This window comes from Choloepus didactylus, chromosome 22 (genome assembly GCF_015220235.1).
Source record: "Choloepus didactylus isolate mChoDid1 chromosome 22, mChoDid1.pri, whole genome shotgun sequence".
Lineage (NCBI taxonomy): Eukaryota > Metazoa > Chordata > Mammalia > Pilosa > Megalonychidae > Choloepus > Choloepus didactylus.
Genome location: NC_051328.1, coordinates 5,614,312 through 5,629,437, shown reverse-complemented (window position 1 = coordinate 5,629,437; position 15,126 = coordinate 5,614,312). Strand labels below are relative to the sequence as shown.

The window sequence follows — 15,126 nt, the reverse complement described above, 5'->3', positions numbered from 1 at the left end:
ACTAAAGCAGAAGATAAAATTGCAAATAAGGAAACAATCAAATAACTGATATTTAAAACTAAATTCTATTTTTAAATGAGTTTCCAACTTAAAGGAAAAAAAAAAAGGATAAAAAGGAACTGACTTTTATTTCCTTGGACAAATATGCCTTGGTAAGTTGAATAGACTTAAAAACACCTTCTAAAACAAAGGATCTCATGGCAGTTCATATTTCAACACTTGAAAGTCTGTATTTCTAGTGGACTGTTCTGGATGACTTACATATAAATGTACTGTAAAGCAGTCTTTTTTTCCCCCTAGAATGTCTTCTCTATTATGAATATACTCTCATGAAATACTACTCCCATTCTTCACTTAGCCATTACGTAACAGTTACAATTGTGTAGTGTATTTTTCATTTTCCCTTTTGCTTCCCTTTTGAATAGCAAAATTAAATAATAGCAATACAGGCCAAACTAACTACCCATGCCTCAGAGTCTAAAAATTGTTTAGGATGGTACATTATCCATGTAATAACTCAGCCTCTACTGCTCTGTAAGGATGATTCTGCATCCAATAACTTCTTTAGAACTTACTTAACAAAACAGAAAATTACTTGCATTTATTCACCAAGTATTCACTGAAAGCCTACTATGTACTATGATGATCAAAGGGCATAATAAGGCAAAAGAAATCTTCATATCACTTTTATTGTATAGCAATATAGCATATCACTTTTTCTTGAGAATCTTCCATTTTCCCACCCATGCGTACAAATCTGGTCATTTTTACCTGGCCTCAGTGACCATTAGAACCGGGACGCAATCTTGGTTTCACAACAATCTGTATCATACAAGTGAAAACTAAAATATGCCACAGTGTAGATAAAATGTAACATGCAGCTATAAAAATAGTGAATGAAAGTTAACTCCTAAATTGGGTACTGGGCTTTGTAACAGGGCAACTGAGATCAACTGCGGGGAAATTTGCAAATCTCCATCAACAGCTCTCCTGCTCAGGCAAATGGATGAACAATAGTGCGGGCCCAGAGGCCCACTCAGACAAGGATTTGCACTGAAATGCCCTTCTCTTGCTCCAGCTGTCACCCTATTAGTACAAGGACACTGAGGTAATTCTGGAGATTTCTGCTATGGATCTTGTTTTTATGTCTCACATATATTCAAAGCAATATCCATAAGCAGGTAAACACCCAGGAACAGGATTATCTAGAATTTTAAAGAACATTTTATAAGACACAAAGCTTCAATTCAAAGTTATTTATTCAAAAATACTTTCTCCCAATTCTGTTTTCACATCAAATCAAGGAGTCAGGTTACAAAGCAATAACTGATCAGTTCCTCCTGTGTAGAGGAAGACAATTTCATTAGCTCACTAGTATAATTTACTAAATAGTGAAATACAACCTCAACTCATTCACTTCAAAAAAGGTAAACATAATTGGTATGCTTCATACCAAAAAAAATGTATTATAAAGCTTGTTTTCATATTTCAGTTAGATTCAGCTAATATAAGATGATAGTGACTTAAAAGAACATCAAAGCAACGCTTTCTATTTTTTTTTCTTTGTAAAATTCAAGGAAAACATGATTGTTTGGAAGTTTCCCCACTGTTCATGAATCAGTTAAAAACCACCTGAGATTCCTTTGTGTTTCCACTCTTTGTGTTTCCAGCAATTAAAATGTAAGTATTAGAAATACTACACAGATTCCAAGGCTTAAAAACATTTCTGACAAGTTTTGAAGTTTTTATGAATTTCAAATTAATGTACAGAATACAAGTATTTAAAACTGACTTTCAGAAATGTATACAGTTAGTGGAAACCCTTTATATTCTTAGCATTAAACAGTTTGGAGCAAGAATTGACCTCTCCTTTGAAGGTTCAAGAAGTCAGTCTTTTCTCAACAGTTTCTTGGTAAGTGATAAACCTTCTCAAATTCATCTTCACGTTGTCGAGAACACACAGCTGATCTGGACTGTATTTACCTCTCCCTTCTTTACGTATCTGCCAAAAAAACCAAAAAGCACATGCTCTTTGGTATATTAGTAATTCATTTAAATAAATAAAGTATTTAAAGTAGGGTGTACTTAACCATCTTCTGAGCAAGACAACTGCCAGAATTTGGTAAAACTTTTTCACTTTCAAGGTAAATGGAACAGTATGAGAGCCATAAAGGTAAATTAAGAAGGTGCACTTTTAAATAAAATGATACATACCACAAAATTCACTTTTTTAAAAGTGTACCAATTCAGTCATTTTGTATGTATCACTTATAGCTCAACAAAAAAAAGAAACCTTCAAACTGAACAGTTACCAGCAAACAGACTATCATATAGCTTGAACTCAGTCTCATCGTAAGAACAGGAGTGGATATCTAGCCAATACTAGTCATGGTATCCAGTTTCAGTGTATGTGATACTCCCATATGGAGCAGGGATTCTCAAACATTAACATTCAACAGTGTCATCTGGAAGGCTCGTTAAAATAGATAGATTGGTAGGCCCATCCTCAGAGTTCTGAATCAGCAGTCTGGGGCTGGGCCTGAGAATGTGCATCTCTAACAAGTTAACAAGTCAGGTCCATGCTGCTAATACGGGGCACTTCTGCGAAGCCTGCTCTCAAGAAGGGCTTTTGTGAAATGTGTTGTATTGTGCTTAAATGCCATTTGGAGCTAAATGTATACTAAACAGACTTTAATGCAATTGTGACTTTATTTTATACAAAGAGCCTCACAGAAAAAAATTATTAGTTTGAACAAAAGCATGATTAAGAGTAAGCTGTTCACTTTTTTTTTTTTTTGAGAATTTAGTCACCTATTCGTGAACCCTTAGCTCAATAAATGGTAGCCATCATTAACTAAATTTTTAAATGCAACATGCTAAAACATGAAAATGGTCAAAACAAACAAATTTTAATGTTCTTAAACAAACACTGGCTTTAAATGTAACAGTGACTTAAAATGTGCAGGGCATGTGTTGCTGTTTTTTTTTTTGTTCTTCTTCTTCTTCTGGAAAGCAAAACTATTTTTCTGCCTTAAAATTTTTTTCAGAAAATTTAGATTTCTAGGTGTATAATCATACCTAAAAACTTATCACAGGGTTCTCTCCATGAGAACTGCATTCTACTTTAGGAGCTTGTTAGATAGAAGAAAAATATATTGGAAAACAATGAAAGTAAGCTAATTTCTTATCAAAACCTTTATTCTTTTGATAAAGACTTAAAAGCAAATGATTTGTATTTGTACTTCTCAAAATTAAAAAAAATTTAAATTGAGATTTAGATAGGAGAATGGTGAACTCAAACTTGTAAACAGTTGTCATTCAAATTTGTTTTAAAAATTTCTGGTTTGCTCTTGCCTCAGCCACCCAGTTTATTTTTTGTCTCAAAGTTAGTTTTGATGCTTCTGATGAAACAATAAATAAATAAAACAGCTAATGAAGGCAGCTATATTCTCCAAAATACAGAGTCCTTTTTTTTTCAGAGCACCAAACAGAATGATTCATAAGAAGGAAATTGGTCTATAATGTATTACATGATATAAAATGTAAATGAAAGCACTCAGTCAACTAGAGACTGTGTTATTATATATATGAAGTATGGTTAACATTACTAAGTTGTTAGAGAAAAGAGAAACTTGTTAGATACCATTTTGGCCTTGAGTTAAAGTGATTCGACAGTAGCACTGACTGAGCTATGACTCAGTCAAGAAGCATTTTACTAAGTACTAGGATGAAGTGCCATATTAATAACTGAGATTTACGGGAATTCGTCATGTGCCTGCCACTAAACTACATGACAGTAACTAGATCCACCCTCGTCCCCAGAGAATGCTGAGACTCATGCATTTCTAAATAAAATGGCTACAAACCTTCATTTTGAAGACTGGCTGGAATTCTTTCAGTGCACATAACAATTTAATTTGAACTGAAGCTCTCTCAGCTTCTTTACCATCTGCAAAAGCATCAAAGAGGGCATCCAGAGCTTCTCCTGCCACTATAAGGGAAGGATCCTTGGTGGCAATCTCAATCAGAAAGCGCCCAATGGTCTGGAGACAGCAAAACACATTTATGTTATTACAGTTCAGTATTTTAAGGTTAGTCTCCAAAATAAGAACTCCGAAACCTTAAATTTACCTTAATAGTTTGTGTAAAAAACAAAAAATGCCAGTGAAAAATGCAACTTCCAAATCACTGAAGATTAAAGACTTAAAACATACTTAAGATAAATCAAGCATATTAGAGTTTATATTCCTAAAGTGAATTAAGGTCCATAAATAATTTTCAAAAGCTTTATTTTGTAAATCATTAAATTCTCCCCCTCTATCCTCCTTAAAACGTATAAAAACCTTATTAACACCAAAAAAAAACCCACAAAAAACAAAAAACCCTTTGCTTTTTAAATCATATGTAAAACACTCTAAGATAATAAGAAAATAAAGAACACAACACTTTGTGTGTAATCTCATTTTGCTTCACTATATTAGGCTGAATTCTAATAATACTCATCCATCTGTTCACAATTAGCTAGCTAGCAGACTTTTCTCAATCTGCAAAGAATTGTTCAAGAGTAAACTTATTTCTGTTTGGCTGTTCTGCTTCATCCTTTATGTTTTAAGACAATTCTCTGATGCAATGTGCACAACTGTTATCTATAATAACATAATATGAAGCACACAACAGCATGTACGAAGTAATTTTATTAAAAAAAGATTACTCTGAATCTAATATACATTGAGATCTAACTTCCATTTTATAGAAAATGCAGAGGATAAAAAAACTAGCTTAACACAAGGAAGAAATCAGAAAATCCAGAAGGTTGGACATTATACATGACAACCCATCAAGATGATAAGGGAAAAAAGAAGTGGAGGTGGGTAGTGCCAGAGGAAAAACTATTCTAGATTAAGAGTCTTAGAAGTCCCAACCAAAAGCAAACATAACACGTGCATTTTGCATAGATTCAGGTTAAAACAAATTATCTGTAAACAGTCATCTTGGGGACAATCCAAAAATTTAAATATGGACTGGGTATTAGACATATTAAGAAGTTACTATACTGATTAATGCTGGAAAGACCTATCACAACAGGCTATGGACTGACTTGCCACCAATTTGTGCAATTTGTTCCTTTTACTTGTTGATACTGTTGTTACTGACTTGCCACCAATTTGTGCAATTTGTTCCTTTTACTTGATACTGTGTTGTATGAAATGCTTTTCTCCTTTGACTTGATTTTATATATTTATATTTTTTCTGCCTAGACTTCTCTTTAAATACAAATGTATGGCCTTGTACCTAGGACACTGTCTTCCCACCTGCCTCCCCTCATATGTACTGTCATTCTAATGTTTCCTCTGTTCATCTTTGTGCCTCCAGAAAGAGCCATTTAGGGTACACTTTACAATCAATGTAACTGGGAGATTAATGTGCCTCCCTACTGTCTAGGTTTCTGAGGTATAGTTCTGTTCTACATCTTTAATATCCTCTTAGAAGTGTATAGAAAAACCTGAATCTCAAAAATGTATACTGCTGAGTTTATAATTTAGCATAGCAAACTGGGAACAATGACTAGCTTCAGGGCCACATAACAAGTTACAGATGGTAGCAGCTCTGATCCGGTTAAAGTTATTAAAGTTACTACTATGTTGACACTACATAGATGATAACTGGTGTGTTGGGTTGGGTGTGTGTACTGTCTACCCTTGAATGTGATTAACAAACTTTCCTCTTGACTTTCTAACATGCCCAAAGAGGTATTACTGGGTTAGCTTACAACTGCAACACGGAGAAGAAGCCATCTGTTTTGGCAGATGCTTCAGAAGGGAGAGGGATGAGAAAACGATGGCAGACTAATGCTGGGAAGGGCCAGAAGGTACCCATGCTGAAAGGCTCTTATCTTTATGATGATTCCAAACCAAACTTGGGCTTCTCCGTCTCACTGACTATTTGACCCACTTATTTCCCTTAAAGGTTTAAGTTCAACATATTCTGTCAGTTGTTCCACTTTCAGTGAAATTTCGTATTTCTGGTTCACTGTAACAAGAAATTGTTCTCTCAAAAAAAAAAGTTACTGTAACTGTGTAAGGTGTGATAATGGCAATTAGGGAAGAAACAGTTCCTAAGTTTTTAGACATGGATACTTAACCAATAGGGGCAAAAATACCACATTGTCTTCAATTTACTTTACCATACCCAGCAAAGAAACTAAGTGAAGCATATATGGTTGAATATTTTTAATTGTTAAATCTATTGAACTTTCTACTTTTCATGTTTGGAAATGTCAAACAATAAAAACTTTAAACATCTTATATTATGTCTGAGAAAAACTTGCTGTTCCTCTAAAGTGGACCATAGCAATTAAAGTCTCAAGGAGTGAGGAAAGATTTTTAATTATACACATACATTTATCTGTATATGTGTATACATACATAGCCACACAGCCTCTCTCTCACTTACTGGTATATATATGTAAAATCCCTGGAATGATACAGAAGAAACCGCTAACAACGGCTACTTTTCCAAAAGTGAACTGGAAGTTCAGGGGTGGAGGCTGTATTTTGTTATTAAATGTCCTTTTTACTTTTTTAATTTTTTTTTTGCTATGTAAATGTATCATCTTTTCAAAAAGGTTCTTAGTATTAGTTGCTACTATAAAGTTCTTAGCAGCCTAACAAGTACTTTGTAAATTCATATTTCTCATTCATCAGAAATCAACACATCAGCAATTATCATTAGCACGATGAAGAATACTTTTATTATTACCCTTATAGTTACTAGTGATGCTAAACAAAAACCCTACACCAACATTTACTCTTTCTCCATTTCTAATTAAATAAAATTTTATAGTTAGAAGCAAATTGTTTTACCTTAAGTATTTCAAGAGTACCATCTTCTTTGGCTAGGACGCTGCCAATGATTCCTAAAATACTAACGACATTTACTCTAACCCCGATGCTACTACTATACGCGCCTGCTTTGCAAAATGTCATCAGCTGATCAGGTGTCATGCACTGTTGAAAGAGAAAACCATATTTGCTTTGTTACATTCAACCAATTCTAAAGGCATGTGAAAACAGAATTGACAAGAATCCCTTCAATAGGCTGCATAATTCTATAAGAGACATAAAATCTTAGCAGAGAAGGTATTACATATTCCAAGCACTGGCAAATAGAGTTCTAGTCATATTTTTCAAACAAGTTGAGGCCTACTCATGCCACTGCCATTACCCAACGTTATCATAGCTGCAAGTCTATACAGGGGCTTCGGTTCTGAGCAGTTTCATTTGAAGATTTCTTTTCATTCCGGATGTACAGACTACAAAAATTACAATTTCTTTTTAACACTGATCATAAAAAAGGTTTGGAAAATTAAATAGGATCATGTAGCTTTATTCAAAATGGGCTGAATCTCTACAGGACACATGTTATAAATTATGGGACATATGTATTATAAATTATGATACTTTTGGTCATTAAGTTATTGTAAATTAAAGATTGTGAAAACCATTAAATTATATGGTGCTTCTACCATGTGGTGATAATTTCCGCCTTAAACAGTGTGAACACACACTTGGAAGCAGTCTCCACGAGACAGCTGGGGTGGGTGTCACATCACCAGGTTATCTCCTGTAGGAGATAAGGGCTGGGGACTTGCAGTCACACAACTTGGGTTCAAATCCTAGCTCTACTACTTAACACTGGGCAATCAGGTCCAAGTTACTTAACCCCTCAAACTGTCCATTTCTCCATCAGTAAATGGGCATAATAAAAAAAAGCATTGCAGAGTTGCTGGGAGAATTAAATAAGATGATGCATATAAAGCACTCACTAAATGTTAACTGTTGTTATTTATAAAAATATTGTACGGTTCTAAATCATCACACGCATTTCTAAATCATTTTCCTTGCTTCTGCCAAATTTAGAGTTAACTGTTAAAGAGCTAGGTTTCTCAGAAAACAACCTAATGACAAAAAATCTGCAAATTCTGAGATTTCTTACAGCCAGGACCAGGCTGTGATGAATAATAAAGGCATGCTGCATTATCACCAGTACACTTCACAAATGTAAGTAAAGAACTAAACAAGAAGCAGGAACAGTTATATTCTAGTTCTGGTGCTGAACTAATTAATTAGCTAATTAATGAGACTTTAAACATGACACTCACAAATCTAGCCCTTAGTTTCATCTCCTTACAAAGGAGTCCTTCTATCCCTAAAGTCCTATGCTCATGTCCAATACTCAGCCATCCCGAGAAACTGTGTTCTTAATATACTTGATTTACTATTATGTGAGCATGAACTTTGAGTTGCTCCTTTAATTATTAGACTGATGCAGTAAGTGACTGCATACCAAGGAATATCAATAAAAATACCTTATATTCCCATACGCCCTACAGTATAGGGTTTTGATCCTCCCAACAGCCACATGGCAGGCCAGCTATTATTATGATTCCCATTTCATAGAAACTGAGGGTCAAAAGTTATGTTCTTGAAAAAGCTCAAATACAGGAAAAAAGATTTTTTAAAAATAGGGAATATCTATCAGAAGCCAAGGGCATACATTATATATCAGTTAAACACCAGATATTCCCATTAAACTTTGGAATAAGATAAAGCTGAGGAAGCACTGCTCTAGAGGTTGACAGGGGTGGAAGTGGCTGAGGCAGGAAGGAAGACGAGCCGTGGAGAAGAGGAAGCCCAAGCACTGTGAAGTCAGGTTCCTGGAAGGATCATCTATGTGGACACTGAAGCTGCTTAGAATAATGACAGGTCCGTCAAGGAAAGATGAGTGCACCAGGGGTGGCCAACCAGGAGCAGGAGTGGGTGGTTTGATCCAATGACATGTTAATAAAAATTACAGGATTTCAGGAAAAAAGGAAGGAGAATGGTTTAGAAAAGGAGTTCTCAAACTTTTACTGGTCATTGGAAATCACCTGGACAACTTGTTAAAAGTCAGACTGCCTGGTCTCTCTCCAGTAAGTCTGGGGTAAGGCCCTAGGATATGTCCTCAGAAACTAAGAAGAAAAAGACCACCAGCGCAATAAAAAAATGGGCAAAAGACAGGAACCATCATAGAAAAAGATATACAAAGGCCCTTAAAACATATGAAAAGATGTTTCACCTCCTCATACTAAAGGAAATACAAATTAAAATTGAGATATAACACATTACCTATCAAACTGAAAGAAACCCAACAGTCTGAAAACATACCTTGCTGGTGTGGTAAAATGTTGCTGGTGGGGAAACAAAATGTTAAAACCCAAAGGGAAGGAACAGAGCAATACTCAGCAAAATTGCAAACGCATCTATTATTTGACCCAGTAAGCCCACTTCTAGGAATCTACCCTAAAGATACAATGACAAAAACACAAATTTTCATAGAAAAAGGTTATTCATCATACTTCTATTTGTAATAGCAAAAGACTGGAAACAAACTCAAATATCCATCAATAGCAGAGAGACTGAACAAACTATGGAAGCTGTAAAAAAAGAGAAGAGAAAGATCTCTATAAATGACAACGTGATCACTAAGGGAGAAAAGAAAAGCAAGGCAGAGAAGTACTACTTTTAGAAAGGGGTGGAAAAAAAAACAACACATACATATTTGCTTACAGTTTCAAAAAAAATGAACAAGAGAATGAGATAAACTAAAAAGGGCAAGCACAAGCAACAAAAGAAAAAAAAAGATAAAAAGGACTTAAAATTAAAAACTTTGGTATTTCAAAGGACTTTATCAAGAAAGTAAAGACAACCCAGAGAATAGGAGGAAATATCTGGAAACCACAGATCTGATAAAGGTTTAATATCCAGAATAGATAAAGAAATTCTACAATTCAGCGACAAAAAAGAGAACCCAATTAAAAAATGAGAAAGACTTGAGTAGACATTTCTCCAAAGAAATTATAAGATTAATATGTTTTCATCAATTGCAACAAAAGTAACATGCTAATGCAAAATGTTAACAGGGAAAACTGGGTGTGAAAGGGGGATATATGGGAACTCGGCACTTTCTGCATGACTTTTCTGTAAAGCTACAAAGGGCAATTACCAATAGTGGAAAGGAAAGAACAGAACAGAGCAGGAGGACAGAAGCTAAATCTCTCTGAATACATCTGGTTTCACAGTTTTAACTCGAACTGTAAATTTTTTATATAATTAAAAAGTAAAAACTAAAGCAAATAGAAAAGCAATCCCTTAAAAAAACAGAGCTGAAACAAATGAAGTTAACTTTACAGCAGGCCACAAAAAGAAGCATTTTTTTCAAACAACTTTAAAAAAGCTATTTACTGCACTGCTCTAGAGGGATATATCCTAAGAACAAAAAGAATTATAAAGAAATCTTTAACTGCATTCTGTAATATTATTGTTAGCCATAACAGTATTATTATTTTAAAACTATTACATATATTCTGTAAGATAAACCAAATAACTATTAATTTTAATGTCACCAGGAAGCAAAATCTTCAGCATAAAAGAGATACAAAGTAAAAACACTGTAACTTTTTTACTTAAACTGAAAATATCAGTATGAACTTATGATTTATTTTTCTCTTTCTAAAAAGGCATAGAAGCAATGACAACAGGGTAGCAATAAGCAGTCTAAAATTCAATTTCCCAATAAAAGGCAGGGAGAGCTTCTTGGAGAAATAACTGATGACAGGTATTAAGCAGAAAAAGTAAAAGACAAGCCTAAGCCACCTTGTGCCTGGAAGCAAAAAAGCTATGAAAACTATTAGTCAAAGAATCAAAGGTGCTAATTTGAAGGGGTTCTTCCTGTCTCAATACAGAACAATTTTAGTGTCAAAAGAATGACTTTAATGGCATGAAATACAAATATATGAAAAACCATGAGTTTTTCAACTCATGGGGCATCAACTCATTATTCTGGGGAAAAAAAAAGGCTGGTGGAGGGATCGCACCTACCCTACCTATTTTCTTTTTAACAAACTGCATTTCAACTTTAACAAGTAACTGACAAGAGAGAAAAATTCTTATTTAGAAGGATCACAGCTAATAAAGGAATTGCAAAATTAGAATAATCCCTAATGAAATAATGGATGTGGGCAAAATAACCACTGGATGCTAAGACGATTAGGTAAGTCCACTGATTAATCTTCACTATTTTAAGATATTATATATGATTTGTGATATAAAAAGAGGAAATATACACAGAATCACCTATGAATGATTTTTGCCAAAAAAGATGAACCTGAATCTAATGAAGCTTCTAGAACTAGCTCCCAATTTACAGGAACTATGGGAGATAGACAGGTTAAACAACACAGTCATGATAAATCAGCCAAATTCAAGAAAATGGAAAATTCTACAGGACACATGACAGTTTCTTCAACAAATTAATGGTATGAGGAAAAGGGAATAATTAGGGGAAAAACTAGATAAGACAATTGAAGAGAACAAAATATACTCTAAAAGCAACATGGACACCTTGCTTAGATCCTAATTTGAATAAATTAATTGTAAATAGACATTTAAAAAGGCAGTCACTGAAAAGTGAACTCAGACTGCATATCAGATGATAATTAAGAAATGCCTGTTAATTTGGGGTTTTGGTGTAATGGTATTGCAGTTAAATTGTTTTTGTTTTTTTAAAGTTCTTTCCTGTCAAAGACACACAATTAAGTACATAAAAAAGAATTCATTATGTCTCCCAGGGAGGAATCTAGACCCGGCATCGTGGGATGGAGAACATCTTCTTGACCAAAAGGGGGATGTGAAAGGAAATGAAATAAGCTTCAGTGGCTGAGAGATTCCAAAAGGAGCCGAGAGGTCACTCTGGTGGGCACTCTTACGCACAATATAGACAATCCTTTTTAGGTTCTAATGAATTGGAATAGCTAGCAGTAAATAGCTGGAACTATCAAACTACAACCCAGAACCCATAAATCTTGAAGACGATTGTATAAAGATGTAGCTTATGAGGGGTGACAATGGGATTGGGAAAGCCATACGGACCACACTCCCCTTTGTCCAGTGTATGGATGAATGAGAAGAACATGGGGCAGGGGGAGGCACCCAGTGTTCTTGTTTACTTTAATTGTTCTTTTTCACTTTAATTTTTATTCTTATTATTTTTTTGTGTGTGTGGTAATTAAAATGTTCAAAAATTAATTTGGTGATGAATGCACAACTATATAATGGTACTGTGAACAACTGAATGCACACTTTGCATGACTGCATGGTATGTGAATATCTCTCAATAAAATGAATTAAAAAAAAAAAAAAAAAGAATTCATGGGTGAAATGATACGACGTCTGGGATTTGCTTTAAAATACTCCAGGGAAAACTAAGTAGGGGAAATGAATGAAAAGAGAATGTCCAGATGCTGTTAAGTTTTGAAGCCTGGTGATGGGTGCAAGTGGTTTCATTATACTATCATCTTTGCTTTTAGGAATATTTCAAAATTTTCTTAATAAAAAGTTAAAAAAATAAAGTGATGAGGAGCCCTTCAGAGACAGGGAGATGGAGAGCTGTGGAGGGTAAGAAGGACATACTTGAAAACTTCTGTAATAAAATGTTTAAAAAAAACAAATGACAATCAGAGAAAATATTTACAACACATACATTAATCAAAAGATTATAAAGAAAGACCTTACAATCAATAAAATCACACGTGTTGTATGTTGGGGTGGGGGAGAGGAGGAAGAGGTTTTACTTTGTACTTCATGCACTTTTGTTTTTGAACTGTGAAATTCTTTTTACAAAGATCATGCATTACTCTTGTAATAAATATTTTTTTAAATAGTTAAGTAATGAATTTTGCCTCCATAATACAGAATCTTTCAAAGTTTTGCATAAAAATTTTTAAAATCTTACCTGAGAAATGTTCTTGGAGGCCATTGTTTGTAAAAGGGCCCTCAAGGCACTACTTATGGCTTCTAGAAAGTCAGCATGTTTAGCAAAATCTAAAATACAGTTATCACAAAACACAGAAATGAAATGTAAGGCTTTTCTTTCTGCAAGACAAGTTATTCTGTATAAAAAAGGAACAGAATCAAAACCATGCAGACAAATGTTAATCACATGCTATTACAATAAAAACACTTTTGATGTTTAAGCCAAAAGTTTTATTAGTTAACGGCCCCGTAATACTTAAAGTTTACATTCTTTGCCAGCACTCTAATAGTCTCATCTGTTAAAAGGTACATTTCTGTCCTTACCTGGGATGTATGGCCACGACTAAAGTAATTAAATCAAGCGAGTGTTTTCCAGACAGTCCCTGACTTGCAGCCATTCAAATTTTCATTTGACTCACATTCCACATCATAAACCTGAAGAGCTTTTGCAGACTGAATTCAGCCTTTCACAGATCACCACCACAGGGCTGGGAGGCCTCAAGCGGGGTCATCTCCCTAACCTGAGTGGTTTCTTTCCAATCCAAACCCACTGCCCAGCCAAGAACTCTGTTGCTTGTGTAGCACTGGGCCACTATGGCTTTCACAGACCCAACTTCCCATTCCTATTCCTATTCCTTGTCTCCAACCCTTTTCTTTTTGCCTTCCTTCTCACAAAAGAACAGCAGCAATAAACAATTATGCTAGGAGGGTGAAGGTCACCCAGGTGGGCTAGTTCCGCCATCCCTTTTGTGGGAAAGAAAATGACCAACTTAGGGTGGTAGATTCTATTTTCCAAAAACGGCCACAGCAATATTTGCAGTCCTACATGATCTCCCAGAACCCTGCCCCTTCTCCCAAAGATGGGGAGTCTATTTCCCTTCCCTTGAATCTGGGTGGGACTTTGTGGCTTCTTCAACCAACAGACCACAGAAGTGACAAGGCTAGGACTCTACCTGATAGGCACACACACACCCACTCTTCTCTCTCGACTCTTGCCTTTGGAACCAGTCACCAGGTGATGGGGAAGTCCAGGTCACATGAAGAGACCACATATTCTGGCTGAATGCCCCAGCATCAACTGCTTGACAAGTGAACAAGATGATTCTTCCAGGTCTTTGAGTCCTCCAACAAACCCCAGACTAGGGTTTCTCAACCATTAAATAACCCTTTGCTGTGAGGGGCTGTCCTGTGCATTGCAGGATTAGTAGCATCACTGGCCTCCAGAGACCAGAAGCATGGTCATGATAACCATAAAAATGTCACTGGTTGAGAACCAGTGCCCTAGATACTGTGGAACAGAGATAAACCATCTTCAGTGTGCCTTATCTAAATTCCTGAGCTATAGAAACTGCTAGAAATAATAAATGATTATTATTGTTTTAAGCCACACAAAGTTTTTGGGTAATTTGCTAGCAGCAACAGATACCTCAGCTTCCTGCCCTGAGGTACCTGGGACCTTATAAAGGTTCTGACCATTCTTTTTCAGGTTGTCTGGGCCACAGTAAGAAAGCTTCTGCACAAATTATAAAGAAAGTTTATATATTTTTTGGTGTTCTCATATTCAGATATATATTACACTCAAAAGTAGAGGATTTTTCCTAAGTATCAAAGAGCAGACAATAGGACATCTTGGGGATCAGACAGACCTGGGATGAAATCCTGCCTTTGACATTTCATGGTCTCACTTCATTTTGGTCTCTGCTCAAATGTCACCTCTTTCTCAACTGGTAAGTAAAGAAACCAAATGTGGTATATTCATACAATGGAATACTGTTCCTCAGTTAAAAGGAATTAACTTGATACATGTTAAAACATGGATGAAACTCAAAAATATTAAGTAAAAAAAAGCCAGATGCAAAAAAAAACCCACCTCATGTGGCACCCTACACTATTCTACTTTTATTTTTTTCTTCATAACCAAAACTGCATTTAACAGTTTGAAAACAGCAGAGGTGACGGTAGCATAATATGGTGAGTGTAATTAACATAATTAATAGCACTGAATTATGTGAGTGATTGTGGTTGAAAGGGGAAATTCAGAGTTAAGTATGTCACTAGAAGGAAAGCTAAAGGATAAAACATGTGACTGTAAACACAGTGAACCCTGTGGTGGGCAATGACTGATTAATAATACAAACATAAAAATGATCTTTCATGAACTAGAACAAATGTACATCACTACTACAAGATTTTAGTAACAGGGTAGCATACGGGAAAAATTGCACCTATTGCAAACTATGGACTATAGTTAACATGAATATCTTAATATTCTTTC

General features: G+C 35.1%; 1 protein-coding gene across 1 annotated transcript in view; it reads right to left on the bottom strand.

The window, feature by feature from the left end:
• Positions 1-1,241: 1,241 nt before the first annotated feature.
• Positions 1,242-15,126, bottom strand: part of HEATR3 (HEAT repeat containing 3) — a 36,194-nt gene continuing 22,309 nt past the window's right edge. The window contains exons 12-15 of the mRNA XM_037816052.1: positions 12,832-12,920; positions 6,864-7,007; positions 3,867-4,043; positions 1,242-2,002 (exon numbers count right to left, since the gene is read on the bottom strand). Coding sequence (XP_037671980.1) covers positions 1,880-2,002; positions 3,867-4,043; positions 6,864-7,007; positions 12,832-12,920 — 533 coding nt within the window. The 3' untranslated portion in view covers positions 1,242-1,879. The remainder of the gene's footprint in view (positions 2,003-3,866; positions 4,044-6,863; positions 7,008-12,831; positions 12,921-15,126) is intronic.